The sequence below is a fragment of the Hydra viridissima genome, unplaced genomic scaffold, assembly GCF_058129835.1.
Source record: "Hydra viridissima isolate aposymbiotic clone 2 unplaced genomic scaffold, HvirCarnegie_v1 scaffold_16, whole genome shotgun sequence".
Taxonomy (NCBI): Eukaryota; Metazoa; Cnidaria; class Hydrozoa; order Anthoathecata; family Hydridae; genus Hydra; species Hydra viridissima.
In genome coordinates, this window is record NW_028324315.1 from 6,488,955 (window position 1) to 6,512,232 (window position 23,278).

The following is a 23,278-nucleotide window of genomic DNA, read 5'->3' on the forward strand; positions in this document are numbered from 1 at the left end:
TGCCAATCCTTGAAGCACTTCTCAAACTCGATCTTTGGGATAGCCTTTAGTTCACTCAGCGATGCGCTTTTAACGTCATCTATGCTTATGAAACGACGGCCTTTTAAGTTTTTCTTCATTTTTGGGAATAAGAAAAAGTCACACGGAGCCATATCTGGTGAATATGGAGGTTGGGGCATGACCACGGTATTGTTTTTGGCCAAAAAATTACGAACAAACAACGACGAGTGAGCAGGTGCATTATCGTGGTGCAAAAGCCATGAGTTGTTTTGCCATAAATCGGGGCGTTTTTTTCGGATTGCTTCACGTAAACGTCGCATAACTTCAAGGTAATACTCCTTATTAACCGTACGACCTTGTGGTAAGAACTCATGATGAACTACGCCATTATAATCGAAGAAAACAGTAAGCAAAACCTTAACATTTGATCGAACTTGACGTGCTTTTTTCGGTCTTGGTGATTCAGGGTGCTTCCATTGTGACGATTGTACTTTGGTTTCGACGTCATAAACGTACACCCATGTTTTATCACCAGTTATGACCCTTTCAAGCAAACTTGGATCGTCATTGACGTCATTTAGAAGCTCCTGAGCGATGTTCATGCGATTGTTTTTTTGGTCGAAATTCAGCAGTTTTGGAATGAATTTTGCTGCCACTCGTTTCATGCCCAAAACATTTGAAAAAATGTTATGACATGAGCCAACTTCATCAGCAACTTCTCTTATTGTGATTCGGCGATCATTCATAACCATTTTTTCCACTTTTTTCACGTTTTCATCGATTATTGACGTGCTGGGTCGACCGGAGCGTTTTTCATCTTCAACGTCTTCGCGGCCATCTTAGAAACGCTTAAACCACTCGTAAACACTTGTTTTTTTCATAGCAGACTCACCATAGGCTTTTTGTAACATTTCACACACTTTGTTACACTTTATTTCATTTTTAACGCAAAATTTAATACAAATTCTTTGACTCTTCAATTCTTCCATTTTTTAAACAAGCAAAAATCGCCGAGCTCATAAAAACACGTCGAACCTTAGCGACTACTACAGACAAAGTAAACAATGAATATAGCTGAGCTTTTTATCATACTTTAGGGGCATGTATACCAACACAAAAAAAAAAAAATGCTGACAATCGGACTCTTTAAACCCGGGAAAATTAAAAATTTCGGGTATTTTTTGAACACACCTCGTATAATGCTAAATACTGTCGTCCCATGTCGTTTTTATACTAAAGATCAATTTTGAATAATATAATCATTTTTAAACAAATAAAAAAAAATTTATTGACAAATATTAACAGGAGCAGGTTTAATTCTGGATTTTTCGTTTTCAAATGCATGCATTTTTGTGTAAAGTTTCTTCTTTTATGGTGGTGAATGTGATACAATCAAAAATATGAAATGCCGGCGTTTAATGTAAATTATGCACTTTTAAACTATGTTTACATGCTTAAAAATTCCTTTTTCTGTTTCACATAATACTTGTCATCCATTTATTAAAAACAGTTCAGATGTAATTAATATTCAATGTCATCCATTTATTAAAAACAGTTCAGATGTTTTTAATTAAAGAAACGACTTTCACATAGAAAATTGTCAAAAGAAATTCTTGAATTGCTCAAGGTTCCAGAAATTCCAAAAGAAAAAGATGAATGAAACCAAATGAATGAAATTGACTGAAACCAATAATTGTTGTGGCTCCTTTGATAAATTTATGAAATAAGCAAAAACTGCTTTATTTCATCCAAATGTTCAGTTATGATAAACATTAACATTTTTTACATTATTTATTCTTTATTTTTTCCTTTGTTGAAAAATTCACAAAGAGTTTAATGTATATATTTTTTCAGAATTTTTTCAATTCAATAGATGTTTATTTTTGGATATTTTCTATTTAAATACTATAATATTTAAATATAATAATATTTCAGTTTGTAAATGAAGTTAAGTCAGACCAACGTTCTAAGGACTTAGAATTCACCTGTTTTGTACTTTCTGACCAGAGTGCATTGTACAATACCTCCAATATGAAACTTATTTAAACTTTCTGTTTAAAAATTACCATATTTAGCTTCTTTATTAAAAAGCTTTTTTTTTCCTTTCATGTTTTGCTCTTTCATTTACAATTTTCGTTCTCACAGTTTTTCATGAGTAATGGAGGTTGTCTTGAGCTATAAATTCAATCCTCTACCTGATTAGAAAAAAAAAAAAAGATCAAATTAAGTGTAAGTCAATTTAAATTAAATCTAACCCTAACTCATCACTTTCTAAAAAATTATAAACTTAATTTTACCAGCATAGCATTTTTCTCTTCTAATTTTTTCCCAAAACCTGCTTCATGTTTTTTGTGACACATGTGATTGATTTTATTTTTATTTTTTGAATATAAAAAAATGGTTTTTTTTTTACAAGTCAAAATTACTTTACTCTTGGAACTTGGAAAGCAAAATAATTTCGTCAAGGATGGAAATATTACTAAGATGGAATTTTTTAGTGTTTTTCTAAATAAATTTGCTAAACAGCAAAAAATATTTCAAGGTTAGGCCTTTACTAAAACTAAAAAAGCCATTTAAAATTTCTTAATTAGTCACATGGGGCCACACAAAATTTGTAGTGGAATCTTTAAATGTAAAAATAATTACCAAAAAACACTTCATAAATATGATATACAATTATCACTAGTGAGAAAGAAATTTACTTAAAGCCACACAATTATTATAACTTTCTTATATTCTGATTTTATCTATTGCTACTTTCAATTTTAATATTTTTATGAGATATTTTAGGAAAACAGTTTTTGCTTTAATTTATAAAAAACTGATATAGAATACAAAGAAAAATAAGTTTAGACTATATTTTATAGCAAAAAGACGCTAAAATACATTCCCATGTTAGTTTAGCATAACAGCCCTCTTCTCTTTTTCAAAAAATATTTCTTAAGATTGTAATAATAGGTATGTTACAAGTTATAAATACATTTATAACTATGATTTAAACAACAAAAAATTACTGTTTAATTAATCAGAAAACTCAATGAGAGTATCGCCACAAGTAACTTTAGCGTACAAATTTTTTTAAAAAAAAGTAAACAAAATTACTGCTTTTGTCTCACCTGAATAATTACATTTAAATTCGGCAACATATTTTGGAGAAAAACTGTTGCTTTTTGGTTTTTAACATTGGAATTGACATAATAGATGAAAAATTATTTTACTTTTTTAATGACCTTAAAAAACCAATGGTAATTTAGTATTTAGTGTAATTCTATAAACTACAGAAAAGGGGTATATAAACTACAGAAAAGGTTGCTTCTGAATGACAAGTCAAAAACAAGTACTACATGAAATGACATGAAACTAACTGCTTTTCAAGTTTTATTTTTCTGTTTCTTTCATTCTTTCTACATAAATAAAGAGCAACAATTTTAAAAAACTTTTTAATGAAAAACCATTGACTTTTTTTAAATGAGTTAAGAAAACTTAATCTAACAATAAATCACAAATCTTGCAAGTTTTTATGACTTCTGGAAGATTTTCATCTATCATCATCTTCTGCACAATTTTATGAAGCAAGGTTTTCTTACCCTATCTTTTTTCTCTATCGAATTCCAAAACTGTAAAAAAAGTTTTTCAAAACTGTGAAAAAAGCTTCAAAAAATTCCAAAACTGTAAAAAAAGCTTTTAAACAAAAGAATTGCTTATAAATTTTAAATAAACAAGAAAGCCAACAAACTCATCCTTTCAAGACTTTCATTTTTCACTCATAAAAATCAAAACTGTGTTGTAAGATAAGATTTAAAAAAAAAGAAATTACATAAACTACTTTAAGTTATTTTTAAATAAGTTAAACTTCAAGACAGGTGATCATCTAGCATAAATTCTTTGGAAAATATTGTTCAGCTCAGACAAAACAAACATAAATTTTGCATAAATGACTATTAAAGAACCAGCCTACATTTTGAAAGCAAGTATGAGTGCTTTTATTTGCTTGTAAGCAATACAGAGACACTTGTCAGAGCAGTTAAAGAAAAAAAATCAAATACATATTTTACAAGGTATTATTACAGCTAAAATAGTTCAAAAGTCTTACCACAATGAGCAACAAGATCCTTTTTCATAGGTTTGCAGATGCTTTAAACTTTACTGAAGAAGTTTGTCAAAAAACCAACTTGTGTGGTTCTTTTTAATAATATTGTTTAATGTGTTATTAAATGTGTTTAAAGTTTAACTCATTTGGCTGTTGTACAAAACTGGCTGGCAGCCAAGGGTTTTGCTTTTGGTGTACCACATGGAACTCATGCAAGCTTTATCAATTTCGAATTAAAAAATGCAGCATCTTATTCACTCTGCAGACTCATCAAACAGCAGATCACTTGTTCCTTTTACAATCTGTAAAAATGTTGCTATAGAGTAACACCTTGTTAACAAACTAGATTTTGCCAGACAGTTGTCAGATAAAAGATTGTCATCTTTGGTATGCCTACCTGCAAGGTGTAAAAATATCTAAACAGAAAGGTGACATGCTCTTATAACTTATTACAAAATGGTTCAATTAGTTCAAAAGAGACCATCTTACCTGTATATATACGGATTACCATCTGTTCAGTTCTCTATTTGTAAGCACATAGTAGTTGTCTGTTTGTCTGTTTCTGAGTGATGAGAGTAAATGTTGTAACAGTTGGTGGAAGAAACATCTTTGTTTATTGTCAAAACATGCAGTATCACACAATAGGCATGTTGCAATCTACAATACAGAAAGTTGCATGTTAAAAAACATAATGACAACAATATAAAATCACTCATGTATTTAAATAACAAACACATTTCTAATAGCTCTAACTTCTCTAAATCCTCAATCAAACAATGTGCAGCCCTCCCCTGCCCTTATCTAAAACATGTTAAAGGAAACCTTTTAATATATTTTAGAATAGCCAAAGAAAGCAACAAAATATTCTTATTAATTAAATTTATTATTTAGGTAGTTATAAAATGAAGACCTTTAACATCAAAACACTTATAATGAGACCAAAACAAAGTTTTGAACTGATAAATAAAATTTTTTTTGACTAACTCTCCCAACTTGCATAGTTGTTCTAGTTATATAATTATAGCTGCTCATCATTCGTTACATAACTTTTATAAATGTTTGCATGAAGCAGAAGTTTTCTTTAACATATATAGAATTTGTATAAACTAGACAATGGTTGTTAGTTTATTGTTTAGGAAAAATAACTAAAGCTTGAATCATAAGAAATTCTGTTAGCATATGGTTAATTGGAAAATCAAACAAATAATTGGAATGATCCAGAATTCCTTCAAAACAATAAATACTGGCAAACTTCCTCTAATATCATGAGGAAGAAAAGAAATCATTAAACTTAAGTGTCAGCATTACCATATTGCTCGCCTTTCCTTAATGGGAAAAAACTAGGATACCAACTATGCCAGTGAGATATACTATATATATGCCAAAACTACTGGATAGCTTACATTTCAAAGGCAAAATATGTGGGCTTGTGTTTAATACAACAGCCTCAAACACTGGTTTGAAATCAAGTGCTTGCAAATTATTGAACAAACTCTTAAGAAAGATCTTGTGTGGATAGCATTTTGCCACCATGTTTTTGAAGTTAAATTTTCCAGCAAACTTGCATCCACATCTTTTGGAACTACTACTTGACTTGATGTAGGTTTATTTAAGAACTGCATATTCAAGCACCTGGAACCATGTAACATGTCAGGTGCATGGCCTAAGGTATCAATTCCATTAAATTCTTCTCTTCAAAAATCAAATGACTCTCACTGCTCTTGAAAGAAATGCTTTGATCTACATCAGCTGTTTGTTGACATGAGCTTGCTTGGAAAATTTTGACATGAGCTTGCTTGGGAGAATGAGCCCCATATAATGAATTGAGGTTGTTGAGACTTTTGAATGATCTGCAACAATATTAGAAATGCAGCAACTGCAGTCTTCAAAAAGAAACCTATGGTATTTTTCTAAATATTTGTTTGGCTTGGCTTTTTTTGACCCCTGCATTGATGTTTACAAAAGCTGCCATGGGTAAAAATCTTAAATGTGCAGAAAGAAAAGTCACCAAAGAGAACTTAAGGTAAGAAACTCAACTTAGAAAACCCACTAGAATTATTTGCTATAAGTTGAACATATCATCTTTTTGACCTTCTCATCAACAATAGGCCAGAAAAAGCTTAAGTTTTTCTCTTAATATCACCTAACTTTTAACAAATGGATCCAAGTTATATTTAATGACTGTGCAGAGAGAGGGTTCCTTTATTCCAGAGCTTTAACTCTTATATTATAAAAGACAAAAACCTTCAAAAAACTTCAACGCTCATTACTTCAAGTCTCATCTAATTCCTGATAGGTAAATGTTAAAAAACTAAGCATTTCAGTTAAATGTAATTAAATATTCGGAAATTGTTAACTTTTTTTATTACCATATTTGAAATTTTTCGAAATTCGAAAAAAAAACAAACGGAGATGACTCAAGTCAAATTCTTTATTTTTTCGTTTCTTTACTTTATTCACGGTATTGCACAACTTTTGTAAACATTTAACAAGACGCAGTTCAGCATTTTTTTTTTAATTTCATCTTCGAGTGGGTGCGTTCTTTATTTTAACATTAGCGGGCGCGCTTACTTCTTACATTTAATAGTAAGTAGTCAATATTTTATATTGACAAAGAGTCGCGAAATTCTTAATAATTAAAGTAAAAACAATATTTAAAAGATAAAAGTCAATGAACCAAATAAACTCTGTAAAACTTTTGTCAAACAAACATATACTATTTATATTTGTACAATCAACAAACACAATTTTTGTTTGAGAGTGACGCTTACCTGAAAATGTGTGACAATTGAGGCATTTCATTGACCTTGAGTATTTTTTTTGGCTCCTCCCCATCATTAAACTGATTAACTAGTGCATCAACCAAAAAGAATAGAGTGTGATTTTTTGAATGGTTGTCAAATTACACAAACTTCTTGGAAATAATTATTTATTTAGATTTAAAGAGAATTAGCTCCATTTTGTCTGGTCAAAAAATTTACTTAAATTAGAAGTTTGAATGTAATAATAATAACAACTACAATAATAATAATGATAAAACAATAACAATAACACTAATAGTAACAATGGCAATAATAGTAAAGGTTGCGATATTGTGAAGATAACGATCGCATACTTAAACACTTCAGCTAAGATTTGTTAAATCGAAAAGACTAAAGCAATCAAGCAAGCACTTAAACATATACACCTAAATTTAGTTGAGTGCAACAATTGCCACAACTGCTATATTTTAAACTGCGTTTTGGTTAACGGAAATCGTGCGAATCATAGTGTAATCTATCAATAACGGATCTTAATGTAACCCATTAGCTTTTTATGGCTTTTGCAAATTTACTTAAGATTCAAATAGAATGGGAAGACGAAAAAGGAACCTGATGATGAAACTAATTCTAGAAGTTTAAAGAGATTTATCTCAAATTCTAGTAACATTAGAATTTTCAATAGAGGATTTTGTAATGTCATTGAAAAAAATTGTGAACAACTTTTTTGTGTTTAAAGAAGGTGTGTATGCGGAAGGAGGAGGGTGAATGGGTTGGGGTGTGATTGTGTTGATGCTAGTAAGAGGGTTAAAGAAGTATGGGTTAAAGAGTTAAATGGAAAGAGTTTCGTGTCCCTTTGTTGACTTATCATTTATTTGACAGTATGAATAAGTCTGCGTTTTTATGTCCTTGTGTGACACCATTTCCTAATTGCTACGTTCAAATAATTTTTTTCTTACAATACAAAGAGCAACGTGATGTATTAATAAAAAAATGTACAAGAAAACCCAGTGCAAAAATCGTGAAAACACATTGTCACAAAGTACTAAAAGACGGGTCCGAGAAACCCAACCTCTCAATTGGTTGCAGAAAAAAAAAAAAAAAATCTGCTACGGCGTTAGAACTGTGAAACGACGTCATTTCATAGCACTTTTTACTTTCTTGTAATGTGATGACCTCATTATTGTGATTGCTGCTGCACATGAAGCAGCGTAATAATTTGCATGAAGAAGTTTAGTTGATTTTCCTTTAGCAACTAATGGCAAATAAAGACGATGCAACTTTTGAAAACAAATCGAAGTAAATAATCAGAGACAATCTGCATACTTTAATTGCAAAAATCGCAATCAACGAAGTAACACCATTTTAAAACAAAAACGCATTTTTAATTACGATTAATGTAAAAATTTGTTTTTTAATAAAAGTTATAAAGTTATTTTAAAAAAAAAATTATTATTAATATTAAATAACTACTAATTAAATAAAAGAACTAATCTTTGCTTTTACTAAATTCCTAATATATACGTTCAAAAATACTATAGAGATTAAAATAAAGACATATTTATGAAAATAATATTATTCTGATAACAAAATAAATATTATGATGCGCTAAGTTAAGTATTTTCTCTACAACTTTTTCCTGAAAGACGTGGGACAATCGTGGAAGACTCAAAATTCTAGCGTTCAATCAAAATACATCGCTATTTCTTAAATCCCATTCATTTGATAGAGCAGTAAAGAAAATTTTTGAAAAATGGGAAAACAATCTATACTTTGCTTCGCCTTCTTTTCTCTTCATCGTTTTTATCGAAAATAACATCTGAGTCCATGATATCGTCATATATTGGAGGGTTTTCGTATTCTGTAGCTTCTTCATCAGTCAACAATCCTAACTCACGATGAGAATAAAACTGGTCTGCATCAGAGTCCTCCATATCGTTAAATTGGTTACTAGGTACTTCTTCTTCTTCGTCTTCTCTCTCTTGTTCATTTAAAGAGTTAAAGAATAAATTTTCACCAAATCTTCGGCGTTTTGAAGTAACAAATCCGTCTTCAATATCTCTCAATTCATCACTGTTTTCATCTTCGTCAACAACTGAGATATCGTGGTTGTGAGACTCTGCATATCTCTCGATAAGTGATAATATCGGATCAAAGTTCCTTTGATCGTTTTCATCGTCGTCAAGCTCAATAACAAAATCTTTACGTTGACGTTGCTTATCAATAATCGAATTATTTGTTTTTTTATCAGATTTCACCGAAATTAACACCGCACCATGCTTTCCATCTTTAATGCTATTTTTGTGCAGTTCCGTTAATTTTTGAAGAGGCAAATGATTTGGTTTATGAATTAGTCTCGTATGAATGCGATAATGACTGATATTCTTTCCTGATTCCTTCATAGTTTTGTTATTTTTTAATATCCGAGATAAAGGTGGATGTTTTTTAAAAATTTCCCCAATTTCGTGTCTGAGTTGTTGTTCAAGTCTTTTTCGACTTTTCAAACGAGAAACAATATGAGATGCTTTTTTATAAAATTCATCCGGTAAAAATCCATTTGTAGTAAAGTTTTTATCTTTGTTGTTTTTAAAGTTTTTGTAGGCAACTTCATTTGAACGGATGCTGTGCTTGGAATATATAGAAAGCTTAAGCATTTCTGCTCCCAAATCGCCAACTAACCCGTTTGTTGGCCTCGATGGTATCATTGCTTCTCGAAAAATCTCTCTGGCAAGTAATTCTTTTCTGGGATCACCTTTCGAATCAAATATCTTGTGTAAAACTATTGATTTTGTTGCTGATGTCAGCGTTTTTTTTTGAAGTACACTTTTCAACTCAATTGCGGCTTGGTGGATTAAACGCCTCTTTAAACCGTATTTATCGTGCGAGTTAATTTTATGACTTCTTTGTTTAGTATTGTTATTGGTGTTAATAAGATAGTTTGAACGATCACTCTTAAAATTTCTTTTTAGATGCATTTTGTGTATAACTTTAGCTGAAAAAGAAAGATTAAAGCCAAAATACATTAGTAAAAAATGTTATTTGCATCATACGCACTGATTTATCGTTCTATATCGTTTTATGTTTTAGATTGTTTTACTTTATAGATGTAAGGATAGTTTAATACACAGAATTTCATTCCTACAGTAAGACACCAGGACAAAGTAAAAAAATTATCCATCAGAGAGTAAGAACAATTAACAACAATTGGGAAATTGTAAGAACAACTAATAACAACAACTAACAACTAATTGTAAGAACAACTAAGTCTTTATAATTATAGATTTTTGTAAAATGATTTTAAATATTCCATCGCTTTATTTTATCTTCATCGCTTTCACACTCCATCGCTACTTATTAGAAATTTTCAATCTAGTACATTAACTTTTGAATCAAATGGGTGGAAAAGGAGATTGGAGGAGGAAATTTGGGGAAGAATGTAGCTAACAAATTAGTTACTATATACTATAATACGGAAAAACAAGACTTCAGTCCAACCTCTGACCTTTTATTCCGGACCATTGACTTAGTATATTGCATTAATAAATTCATTCACATAGAATGAGTTTTATTACTGAAAATTTTTGGACTGGAATACAGAGGTATTGACCAATGAAATAATAATACAGACTAATTACCTTTCGTCAAAATTGACACCACAATCATCATTGCAACAATTATAAAGTTTCTCCGCATATCCGAGAAATTTTGCACAAATTGCGGTCATTATCTGTGAGAAAAAGTTAATTATTTAACATATAATTAGAAAATTATTGTACAAAAAAATCATAAAAAAGAAATCCAGTTTGAATATCATGCATTTGATTCATATTTTTCTCATTGTCAGTGTAGAATCCAGACAGTTTTCTTTAAGGGAAGTGAGAAAATGGGAAACTTCAAACGGAAACTGTGGAGGTGTGGTGGAAAAATATAGATTTTAATGAAAGAAAAAGATTTTTTATCATTCATGTTAATGTTATCTGAATAAAAAAATGATGAATATATTGTAAACATAATTAGTTTTTGAATAAAAGTAAATATAAAAAACCGGTTAAGCAGACGCACAAAAAAATCTGTAAAGAATTTTTCGGTTAAATTGTTAAATAAATTATTAAATAATAAATTAGATTATTTAATAACATGAAGAGAAATAGAAATGAATGGCTAACAAAAATGATATAGAAAAAAAATCAAGATAGAAACAGTATAAAAAGATCAACTAAGTACATAGTTTGTTTCTAAAAACTTCATCTGTAATATTTAAATTATCAATTTATAATATTTAAATTAGCACTTAAAATGGTCGCCGACGCAAAAGTTAGAGATCCCCATTTATTAGGAAGCGATGTTTTTTTTTTATTTTTAAATACATATAAATATTATTTTTAAATACATATAAATATTATTTTTAAATACATATAAATACACTATTGTAAAGAGTCTTCTAAAAAATGCTCATAGTAAATTGCTTTCTAGAATGTTTGAGTTTTGTCACACACTCCTTGTTTTATGCAAGTAATACCAAACAGTTACTCCTTTTGTGTTACAATAGATTCATACTCTGCTTCATCTTGAACAAGAAGCCCAGCTGTTGCAGCTGTCGTTGCTAGACTGCGTGTGATAACTAATGCTTTCAACGGCAAAATTTACTGAAAATAGACTCGTCGATCCAACGGTATTTTGCTCTTTACTACATTCGAACTTACGAAACAGAGAAAACAAGCGCACGTTAAATGCGAGATTTTTGTGGATACCACTGTGTCTAGTGTTGTATTTTTTGCAATATATTAAAATGTTGATTGTATTTAGATATGTATTACCTAATGGTTCACATAGTTAAATTACCAGAAGCTATTATGTTTTACATTGTATTTAATATTATATATTACCATATTTACATTTTAAATATTTTGAATACGCACTAACCATTAATTTTTATTCACAAGCTTATATGAACTTTTTCTTAAAACTTACCGTTGTAAAATTGTGACATAAAGAAATTTTTCTTTTTTCTGTATATATTCTAAACATCTTTTTTTTTTTATTTAAAGGTGATGTAAGTTGCTTATGTACTTCATCACAAAATTCACTATTTGTTTCAATATTTTGCTTTATATACACAAAGTAGTAATGTTCTGGTTCGTTAAAATAACTACGGTGTTTGTTTTTGAACATTTCTTTCATTCCAATAAGAAGCCTGTTCTGAAATATCAGAAATTATCAAAAAATATCAGAAAAGTTACTTTATACTTTGGTATAAAAAAATTTTAAAAAAAATTATAAGAGAAACTTTGATCCCAAGGAAGTTTCGGACCATTGATCTCCAAACCGTAGGCCCAAACATATTTTATGTAGGGTAAGGTTGCTAATATTGTACCGATGCCTTTATTGTACTTTTAACATAACTCGTTATTTTTACAACCCACAAGAAATTTTTAAATTTATTTTTTATCTTTGCTGAATGAAATTAAGTAGTCAACTGTTTTTTTTTGTTATCCAACTGTATTAAGGCCAGAGTAAGCTCTTGTTGGTTTGTTATTGGAGATTTCTTATTTTAGGTTTTTATGGCTAAGCGTATTTCACTAAAAAAAGCAGAAGATATGATTTGTTCAGTGTATTTATGTTAAAGCATAATTTATCTAAATTCAAAATAAATACCTAGAATTTAAAATATCTTATTTTTAGTTGTCAAATTTTTTAATTAACTGTATGTCAGATTAGTTGCGTAAATTGTACCTCAAGGCATGTCTTAAATTGTACCGACGCAACCATTCTGACCGCTAAAAAACGCTTGTCAAGTTTAACAAATTCCTTTTGAGATTCCAATTGAAAAAATATCCACATTTACAATACGAACTTCACCACTTAAACAAAAAAATAATAATATTAGTATAACTCTTGTATTGACAAGCAGTCCTTAAAAAGATGCACTCTCTAGTTCAGTTTTACCAATATGTCAAGGCTGGTGTCATGTTGGCTGTGCAGGTGTTAATCAAAAACAGATACAATATATCTGAAACTTTTGCCAAAAATAATGTTTTTATGTATTTTATTTTACAATATTTAGTGTGGTTGTTTTTAAAACAGATATAGTATATATTTTTTACATTATTTAGTATAATTATCTTTAATACCTACCTTCCTCCTCTATACTAATCTTAGCTAACCTATTGGTAAACATACAATTTAAATAAAAATTGTGCCATATGTGATGATACCTGTTTTTGGCATTTTCCAGAAGAAAAAAAAGTTCAAGTTGCATAGAGTTTGTTAAATAAAAAACTTCATTTCATTATATTACGGGCAGTTAGATGTTATGTTATATCAGAATATTTCTAATTGCTGATTTTATAAAAACCATTCCTTTTAATCAGTTCTTTAAATCCCTTAAATCTAAAATCATAAAATATTTGCAAAGCTGTAAAGTAATTGAAATTAAGAAAGTGGTACAATATTGGATTACAACGGTACAATTAAGGATCTAGTTTCCTTAATTGTACTCTTAGCGCTATTTTTTTAATTTGATTCTTCGAGATTTAACGCTTTTTAAATTTTGAGTTTTTTTAACGTCTTTACAACAAACAATCCCTAAATTATGAAATTCAATTGAAAATCCATGTTTCCACTCAGTAGATTGACTATATTTTTTAATTTTGTCTTAGGGGGTACAATATTGGCAACCTTACCCTAATGTGATTTTTAAGTCAAGGGAATTCTTCTAATTCTCCCCATGCCAACCTTGTTGCGCCGCCACTTTTGTAGAAAAATTTTTTCATTAACCCCACCACGGAGTTTAAATTTAACAATGCTCTATATCCAGTTCAACGTTTTTCAATTTTGCTAACATCGTTAGTTTTGAACTAAAATTTGGATCTCATCAAAAGAATCATGATCAGCGTGGTATTTACAGGTTGATTAAGTTGCTTGTTTTGTAAATGAACTTCCCTTGCGTCGATATTGTAAAATCTTGTTTAAAACAACATTTACTTCATTTGGTTTTACAATATGATATAACTGGAATTTTTTTTACCAATTTAAAATTTATAACCTGGATATGAAAATTGTATAGTGCTCTTCATTTCTAATCAATAAAGTCTTAAGGTAGTTTTAATGATTATATTTCACATGGAGCTTCCTAGATTTTAAAGTAAACATCAATGACTTTAGTTTGGAGGTCCACTAAACAATACTAAACAAGTAACCGAGACAAGAAAATGCGAACAAACAAACAGATGGTAAACAAACAAGTAACCGAGACAAGCAAGTGAAGCAAACAAGCAAACAGAAAACAAACAAACAGACAGCAAACAAGTAAACAAATTTTCACTCTTTTTTTTTAACACACAAAATTAGTAGATTCTCTTTAAATAAATACATTAATTTTTTTAGAAACAACAATAAATAATTCACAAACGCTAAAATAAATTTTATTAATTAAAAAATTAAAATAGATTTTTTAAACATAATTTAACAAATAAAACCTGACCTTATCTATCACATTCCCGAAATTGTTATCATACCAATCTGGTTTTTGAAAAATTAAGATATGTTTAACACAAGCTTAAATAATTTAATTAAACAAGTTCGTTAATTGCTGGTTCAGATTTTCTTTAACTTTGTCGTTCTCACCGTTAGACTTCATCGAATCAAACAAAACGACTCAGTGAATCGTAGAACCTGCGGTTCAACAACAAACGCCATGAGATTTAGTAAAAGATAACGCGAGCAGCAAATGAGTAAAAATTTAAGTAGCCAGTAGCAAGAGACACCTTTCAGGCGTATTCTACTCGATTGAAGTGATTAAAAAAACCTTAAAATATCCTACTGACTTAAAGATATTAGAAATTGATTTTTGAAAGTATTAATCATGAAAAAATTAACGGCTTTAGAAATATTTAATTTCATCGTTAGTTACAGTCGATTGTTAATCTGTATTTAACAGTATATAACTAAATTTCTTTCAACAAAGATATACAATCTTGCTTTAATTGTAAATCGACAATGTACAAAAAAAAATTTTAAATCCGTTAAAAAAAAAAAATTAATTTTTATTTTTCTGTTCGATCTAAATTAACTTAAATTTTACGTACCATTTTTGCGCAGATAAAATTTGTCAAAGATTGAATGGTCACTGTTGAATAACAGCCTTCAAAACGTTCTTTATTCTTTCAATCCTTAGCTATTTATCTAGAATAGTAATAAGGTGGATCAGCAAAAAATATTAAATCATTTGCTTATCCATGTAAATGATATTCTAGGAATTGTAAAAAATTTCAGAAAGTCCGATCAGCATATTTATTAAATCTGTTCCAGCAACAGAAGGCCGCACAAGAGTTATCGTTTCTTTTTAATGTGATGACAATAATTTATTTTCAAAACTTGAAGTTAATTACCAAACTTACTACTTGCATTAAATTAAGTGGTTAATTAAGTAAAAATATATTTTAAAATAGTTTCTTACAACAGCTACTTTTTAATAATGGCTTTTTTTTGGCTTTAAAAATAATTGCAAATTAGACATTTAGTAGAGAACAGGCCAAGGATTTCGGTTAACTTAACCATTGCCTAGGGCCACTACCTAAGAGAGACCACAACCTGGGTTAAATAATTTTTAAGTTTACCAGCAAAATTTTTTTTATTAAAGGCAACAGAGAACGCTGTGATATGCAGAATTTTCTCCCGTGTTTTTTGGTATTCAAAGCTAAATAATATTTTCGGCAGCTGTTTAATTTTACCATGAAAGGAAAACAAAAGAAATTATAAACATAATCTTTGATTTTTACTTGACTCAAACATATAACGTATTAAATCAAAGAAAAGTGCGGAACAGCTGAAACATCAGGTGGACACACATGTAAAGTTGCATGAACCCAGCAGCTAGTTGAAGAACAGGGTGCGTATTTACCAAACTTTCGTTACTCATGCTTAGCTCAACTAAGGTTGCGGAAACCTAAATGACATTTTTTGTAACCATTAGGTGTTCACCAAAATTTTGCAGCGTTTTCGCTTAAAGTTAAGGTTGCGCATTAGCAGCGCTAAACTTACGCAAAAAATGAATTAGGGTGTATAAACAAATGAAAAAGTTAGCGGTTTCATTATTAACACATATAACTCTCATAAATGTGGTAATTAAAAAATCAATTAGTTTAAGTAATTTAATTTAATTTCTTAAACTAATTGAAGTAATTGTTTAACTAAACAAATAGTTTTGAATATTGTTTCAAGTGTTAATTACAGAGTTGTTCCGAACCATGCTAATTATTATTCTTTTATCGCTGCAGAATTGAATTTCTGGTCGCTATTTCGGAAACAGTTTTAAACTTTAATGGTGTGACTGATTTGTTTTTTACAAACTTAGCCAGAAAAAAAATCTGTTCAAGCGCTACTTTCACTTTAAAAAACAGCGAATTGCCTGTTTTTAACACAACTCAGAAAGCGTTCCGTTGAACCTGTTTATCCTTTTTTAAAGGCTATTAAACCAGATTGGCCATTTTTTTGTTTTGTGTATTCTAGAGATAAATAATTACTGCGGTATTAAAAGCAAACTTGTTGGTTTTAACTGATGTATTTATAGTGACTATCTTCATACCATCCCACAGTGGGCCAGTAGGTGGACAAAATGGGAAAAATTTTAGTTGTCTAATCTTGAAAACCTATTTAATTTTAGTATCTACATATATTAGGAGAAATCTATTGATAATTTATTTATATTAAATCCCTTAGTTACCAGGACTCTAAGCATTTGAATATTGAGATAAAATAAAAAAAAAAAAAAAATTATAAATAAGTAATTAACGGTGACATCAACGTTGTGTTATATTTCAATTACATCTACGTTTTTGAAACAAAAAATTAGTACATGTTATTCTAGAGTATTTAGAGATAAGAAAAACCAATGTGTGAAATAAATTTGTCATAGCATGTTATCTAAGTTATACTTTGAAAATCACAGATTAAAAAAAAAAATTTCTTAAGAAACTTTTTTTTTGCCGCACAATAACTAATAATTACCACAATTTGCCATGTGTTGTCTTATATTTATTTGAGGTATATGATGCTTCAATCGAGTTTTAATTGATTGCTCGTCCCCTTAAATCCCTGTTCAGATTTTATGTATGTTTTAACTTGGTTGCTATGGTACTAAGTTTTGCATAGCAACAACTCATTTTTACATTAACGTTGTTTTAACAGTATTTTACTTGCGCTAAATACACAATATTGGGGGTATGTATTAAAATGAGATTCAGAATTCTTATGAGGTTAACTTTTTTTGGTTACTATGGATACCTTACTTTGCATAACATAGCAACAACATATTTTCGGTAGTTGTTAGTAATTTAATTACTAACACTGACAGTAATTTAATTACTTTTAATTTTAATTACTAACACTTGTAGTAACTTATTTACTAACAAGTATTAGTAGTCCAGGCGGCATATATATTATAACATTTTACTTTTAAATACAAAATACTTGTTACAATAATTATTTAGATATGGTTTTGTTAACTTAGACATTCATAATTTTCTCCAAAAAAACAATCTTAGTATTTCAAAACAAAATATTACTGAAGATATATTAAAATTTATTCAGCCAAAATTTGCTGATTTTAAAGACGTTGATTTTAGACATGCTGTTCAACGATTTGTTTACTTGTATAAAAAAAAGTGGAAATCTGCAAACTATACTGTGAAAAATTTTGAAAAGAAGTTTGTGAACTGGCTTAATGAATATTTAATTGTCAGAAAAAAAGACAATGAACCAACTGCAATTAGACGTGGTCGAAAACCAGTTGCATTTGATAATAGTTCTAATAAAACTAAAAAACGGCGTGTATCTTGTTTAATTGAATCTCATTCATCCAATGAATTATTTTTTGCTGCTAATAAAAAATTTAGAGATGAATCTGTTGTTATTGCTGCCAAGAATGTTTTAAATATATCAAATACAGATAAAGCAACTAAATATTCAGCAGACGAAGCACTGGCTTTAATAATTGATGCAAGTCTGACAAAAGCTTCTTATCAATTGATTAGAAGCGGAGCCTTGGAGAAAGAATATAACACCTACCCCGCTTACAATGATTTCAGAGATGCAAAATTGAAATGTTATCCTGCAAACATAACAGTGGAGGACTATTCAGCTTCAGTTCCTTTAAAAGATTTAATGACTCATACTTTGCAAAGAGTCTGTGCAGTTCAGGAACCTGTGCACTTGATATTGAACGACAAAGCAATAAAAACAATGACACTAACGTGTAAGGCTGGTTTGATGGTGCTACTGGCCAAAGCATTTATAAACAAGTTTTATCAGAACCCGACATTAACAGAGATTTAAAGCGTCAAGAATCATTATTTATTACTTGTCTTGTCCCATTGGATTTGACTGGATTTAACAACAGCAACGAAAAGGTGCCTATTTGGAGAAATCAAAAGTCGTCCTCCACAGCCTATTGTAGACCCATAAGATTTGCATACAAAATGGAATCCAAGGAATCTGTGATTGAAGAAGATCAGTACATTAAAAGTGAGATAGAAAGGGTATGATTTTATTAGAGGTTTGCAGATCTTCTATTGAAGTGAATTGTATTATTGAACTTACAATGATTGATGGGAAGGTTCAAACAATATTATCTGAAAAAAATAACTCATACCAATGCTGTTCAGTGTGTGGTGTCTCTCCAAAAAATATGAATAGTCTTGATATCCTTAATATAGATTATACTAACAGAGAGTTCAAATATGGTCTTTCCAGTCTTCATGCATGGATTCGATTTTTTGAGATGTTATTGCACATTGCATATAAAAAAGAAACAAGAAAGTGGCAAGCATGATCTAAAGAACACAAAGAAAAGGCATCTGTAGCTAAACAAAAGATTCAGACTGATTTTATGAACAAAATGGGACTTGTTGTTGATTTCCCTAAAAGTGGTGGTTCTGGAACAAGTAATGATGGCAATACCTCAAGGCGTGCTTTTGCAGCATATGAACAAACAGCTGAAATTCTGGGTATTGACCAAAACCTCATATTCAGATTTTACATTATCTTGGTAACGCTCTCTTCAGGATATGAAATAGACTGCTTAAAGTTCAAGGATTATTGTTTTGACACTTTTAGACTATATGTGTCCCTTTATCCATGGTATTACGTGGCTCAATCAGTTCACAAAGTATTAATACATGGACATGACATAATTAAAAGCCTTACATTACCCATCGGACTTATGTCAGAGGAAGCTCAAGAGGCTAGAAATAAAGACTTTAAATCTTATCGCGAAAATTTCAGCCGAAAAACATCCAGAAAAGCAACAAATACTGATCTTATCAATAGACTCCTAGTTTCCAGTGATCATGTTATTTCATCATTGCGTAAATCAACATCACACCAAACAAATCATAAAGCATTTCCTTCAGATGTTTTACAATTACTTAAACAATCTTCAAACGATATTATTGTTTTATAATTTTTTGATGTAATTTAAAATTGATAACGTTTTCTTGCACTATTTTTTGCTTTTATTATTCATAAAACATTATTTACCTAAATACTCAATTTTTATTCAATATAGGTGGGTCAAAAATCCGATAAGATATTCAAATATCAATTTACCACTTTGTAACTAAGGAAAGTATCCGGTAACTAAGCAATATAATATAACAACTAAATTTAAAAAATTATCACTTTTGTAAGAAGTGTGATCTCATATTGGTACTCATGCCAAATTTAGTGAATATAGCACTTATAAAATATCTGCAGATAACAAAAGTAGGTTGTTGCTAAGCAAAATAAAGGTATCCATAGCAACGAAATAAAAAAATATTACCTTCATAAAAAGCGCAGACATCATATTAGTACTCATACTAATTTTGGCGAATATAGCTCTAATATTAAATTAGTTATGAATTTTGTCCAGTAAAAGTGCATTCTGGCCCACTGTGCATCCCTTAAAAGTGTAAAATCCCTTAAAGTGTAAAATTCACCGTAAGGAAGAGTTAGCTCAAAAAAAAATTTTAATAAATTTACATGAACTTAAATAAATTTACATAAATTTACATAAATTTACATAAGTTTACATAAGTTTACATAAGTTTACATAAGTTTACATAAGTTTACATAAGTTTAAATAAGTTTAAATAAGTTTAAATAAGTTTAAATAAGTTTAAATAAGTTTAAATAAATTTAAATAAATTTAAGTAAATTTTAAGGGCTTGAAAAGATTTTCCTAAATATTGAGAACACCGAATCTATAGCTGTCTTGGTTATTTCAGATTTTCAGATTGAATTTTGATTAATAATACTACAATACTGCTGGGATGGATTACAACAAATTCTCCGCTATTAATTTTGTACCTATTTTGTACCTCCGCTATTAATATTTGTCATCGGTTTGGTCAAGGTGGGGTAGTTAAAACGCGATGGTACGGTGACATTCCTATTGTTAGTCCGTGAGGTTCGTAATTTGTAGTGAGGTTTTTGTTTTTCTCATTACAAGTTACTCTAGATATTTTCGCATAATTACAGTTAGTCACATTTAAGAATTCTTATATATAGCTTGAGAATGTGGAAAAGATTGCTTAAGTTTAATCAAATACTTACAGTTACCAACAAATTTTCTTCCAAAAAACTATTGCAAAGGGGGATTCCAATTGTTTCAGGTTTTGCTTTCTCCGCATACATAACGGCAAATGTTTTGTTCAGTGAAAGTGAATTCTCGAAGGATGTTTCAAAGGAATCGGTAAAGAAAGAAAGAATCCTATATCAGTATTCAACTTGTCCATTTTGTTGTAAAGTTCGTACTTTTCTGGATTATTATGGCTTGAAATATGATATTGTAGAAGTTAATCCATTTTCACGAAAAGAAATCAAGTTCTCTGAATATCGTAAAGTGCCTATTCTCATAGCAGAAAGTCAACAAGTAAGTCATCATTGTTGTACAATGTGTTTATCTTCCCTAAATTTTCATAAAATATTGTTTAGCTGCATTAACTTGCTCAATTATGACTTATAAAACTGTTATACATTATTATAAAACAATTATATAAAACTATTATTATATTATATTTACTTTCTTCCTACTCCTAAATAATCTACTTACATGTCTGCTGCCTTCCTTCTGAATATATATTTAAATCACTTATGTTGACCTAAAACATTTTAGCTTAACGATTCTTCATTAATTATCAGTGTTCTGCGTACTCAATTAATAAAAAATGAAGACATAACTGATATCCTTAAATACTATCCTATTCTTGAATCTACTGATGAAAAAGGAAAAAAAGTAACAGAACATCAGAATAAATACCATGTTATGTACCATGAAAAGAGGAGTGCAGAAGAACATCAAAATATGATGTAAGTTTTAAGCTCACTAACAGTTTTATATCCTGTTTTTGTATAATAGAAAAAAAATTATAATTATGTTAATGATATTGAATATAGTCTGGGAAATGGAGCAATACCAGGAAATTGTGACATAAATGTGTATCTTTATTTATATGTCACATGTTGTAAAATTCTGGATCACAGTCTGGTTTAGGAACTTGATAAAGTTTATCTGCACAAAAAAGCTTTAAATTTAAACAATGGCTGAAACCAATTGATAAACTTAGTACAACTGCATTTGTTTGACACAATCCTTAATTTGAACAAAAAAGTGTTTTCGTAGAGTTTTTTTCTAGTTATTGGAATGTCTTCCAATAAGTTTGGAAAACATTCTTTACTAAAAGATCTTCTTTAGTAAGGGAGGTTAAAATTTACTTTTAAGTGGAGTTTTTTAGTAAAAATTATTTTCGAAGTGTGAGTCTACTGACTTGTCTGCTCTTGACACATACAATCAAGTAATGTGGCTCGTGTTTAAAACCCAAAACCAAATAGTCTTTACAAAAACCAGTGGAGCATCCAGAGTGGGGCATTGGGCCATGGTCCCCTTCAAATTTATTTCATATTTATACTATTTATATGGTACTGTTTAATTTTTGTTTATAAATTTGTGATTTTTATTCTACCTGTGTATCCTGGGGCTTTTCCCTTCACCCAGGCTTATCCTAAGATTAAATCCTGAGTACTCAACTGAGGTTAAGAATGGCTTCTATAAAGTAACAACTTGAGTTAATTTTGTAAACCAATTTTGATGAAAACAAAAAAATATTTGTAATCAATTTTTACATAACCAAAAAATATTGTTTTGTAATTTTTTTGTTATAGTGTTTATAACAATCAAGACACTTGTCTTTGGTACTAGAAAAAAAACTTTTTGATCAAATAAAGGATTGTATCAAGCAAATGCAATTGCACTAAATTAATCAAATGGTTTTAGCCATTCTTCAAAGTCAAAGCTTTTTTGTGCAGATGTATTTTACCAGGTTCCTAAACCAAATTACAATTTAGAATTTTTGCAAAATATGAAAAAAAGAACTTTACTCCAAGTTCAAAAAAGCAGAATGTGGCCATCAAAGAGTTATCAAAGAGTTTTGTCCTTAAACATGTTTTTAAAAAAATCCATAAAATTCTATGAAAAAGGGCTGAACCACAAAAGGAATCTACTTAAAAATATGGACCTTATTAAATTGCACTGTTTGATAATATTTCATATCATTGTTTATTTTTAAGACTTAATTGTTTAAAATGGTGCAGTTTGTTAAGTAACTGTAACTGTTAAGAAGGAAAAAAGAAAAAGATTATGAGTTACAACTGTTGGACTTTTGATTTTCATTTTTGCATTTTAAGAATACTCATAAAGAATTACATTAATGAACTTGTTAATAAAGCCACTAACATTGATATCACGCCATACTTCATATCTGATTATGGTTATACTTTACCACATACTTAGCTGATGATTACCTAAATTCTATTTTATGCATTTTACTGAAAAACAAGAATAAAAGGACTGCTGGAAGGCCTAATCAACCATCTGCCCCATCACAGGAGAATAAAGACATACTGCACATAATTTGCTGTAAATATCTTTGAATCATTATTTGATACTTCATAAGAATGTTAAAACGTTACTAGGTATTTTTCTTTATTTGTTTATTTTTCTCTTTCTTATTGTTCATTATTAATCAAAAATTTGTTTACAAAAGTTTTTTCATTAATAAAAATTTTTAGTTTATTTAATTATTTCATTATTGCTCTTCTAATAATTATTTTTTTTTTAGGCACACAAAAGACAATAGAGGTACTATATGAAGAACTTTTTCAAAAAACTTTGGCTTAAATACTAAACACAGAAAGCCAAAGTTTTATGGAATCATTGGTGCAACTAAGTTAAACAACAAAGGAAAAAATTCAAACATCAAAAAGCAAAATAAGCTTCTCTAATAAAAATATACAAAAAGAACATAAAATTAGGATATTTAGAATTTCCAAGGTTATAGTGAAAACCATTATTTTAATGTAAACAACTTTAGTAAAACAACATTCAACCGCC

At 29.3% G+C, this 23,278-nt stretch overlaps 3 protein-coding genes, 1 long non-coding RNA gene and 1 pseudogene across 4 annotated transcripts in view; 2 read left to right on the forward strand and 3 right to left on the reverse strand.

Annotated features, from left to right (window-relative positions):
- Positions 1 to 23,278, reverse strand: part of LOC149877743 (uncharacterized) — a 392,865-nt gene that overhangs the window by 241,226 nt on the left and 128,361 nt on the right. The gene's annotated exons all lie outside the window — the stretch shown is intronic.
- On the reverse strand, positions 2,402 to 6,582 carry LOC149877770 (uncharacterized). Its single transcript, XR_016448082.1, has 4 exons — positions 6,460 to 6,582; positions 4,580 to 4,747; positions 4,094 to 4,506; positions 2,402 to 3,617 (listed from the first exon to the last, which is right to left on the reverse strand). It is a non-coding gene; the product is annotated as an uncharacterized LOC149877770 (long non-coding RNA).
- Positions 8,410 to 14,538, reverse strand: LOC145181923 (uncharacterized). Its single transcript, XM_080057120.2, has 3 exons — positions 14,333 to 14,538; positions 10,485 to 10,576; positions 8,410 to 9,841 (listed from the first exon to the last, which is right to left on the reverse strand). The coding sequence occupies exons 2-3, from the start codon at positions 10,540 to 10,542 to the stop codon at positions 8,616 to 8,618; spliced, it is 1,284 nt and encodes a 427-aa protein (XP_079913246.2). The 5' UTR covers positions 10,543 to 10,576; positions 14,333 to 14,538; the 3' UTR covers positions 8,410 to 8,615.
- On the forward strand, positions 17,083 to 18,679 carry LOC149877771 (uncharacterized; annotated as a pseudogene).
- LOC145181903 (prostaglandin E synthase 2-like) overlaps positions 20,249 to 23,278 on the forward strand; it is a 5,297-nt gene continuing 2,267 nt past the window's right edge. Inside the window, exons 1-2 of the mRNA XM_080057095.2 lie at positions 20,249 to 20,761; positions 21,005 to 21,198. Of these exons, the coding sequence (XP_079913221.2) occupies positions 20,405 to 20,761; positions 21,005 to 21,198 (551 nt within the window). The 5' untranslated portion in view covers positions 20,249 to 20,404. The remainder of the gene's footprint in view (positions 20,762 to 21,004; positions 21,199 to 23,278) is intronic.

What these genes read in the sequence shown, in the direction of transcription:
- LOC145181923 (XM_080057120.2), bottom strand. Translation starts at nt 10,542, where the DNA reads ATGCGGAGAAACTTTATAATTGTTGCAATGATGATTGTGGTGTCAATT. An exon ending in GGTGTCAATTTTGACGAAAG is followed by an intron (nt 9,842 to 10,484) that starts GTAATTAGTCTG and finishes TTTCTTTTTCAG; the next exon opens with CTAAAGTTATACACAAAATG.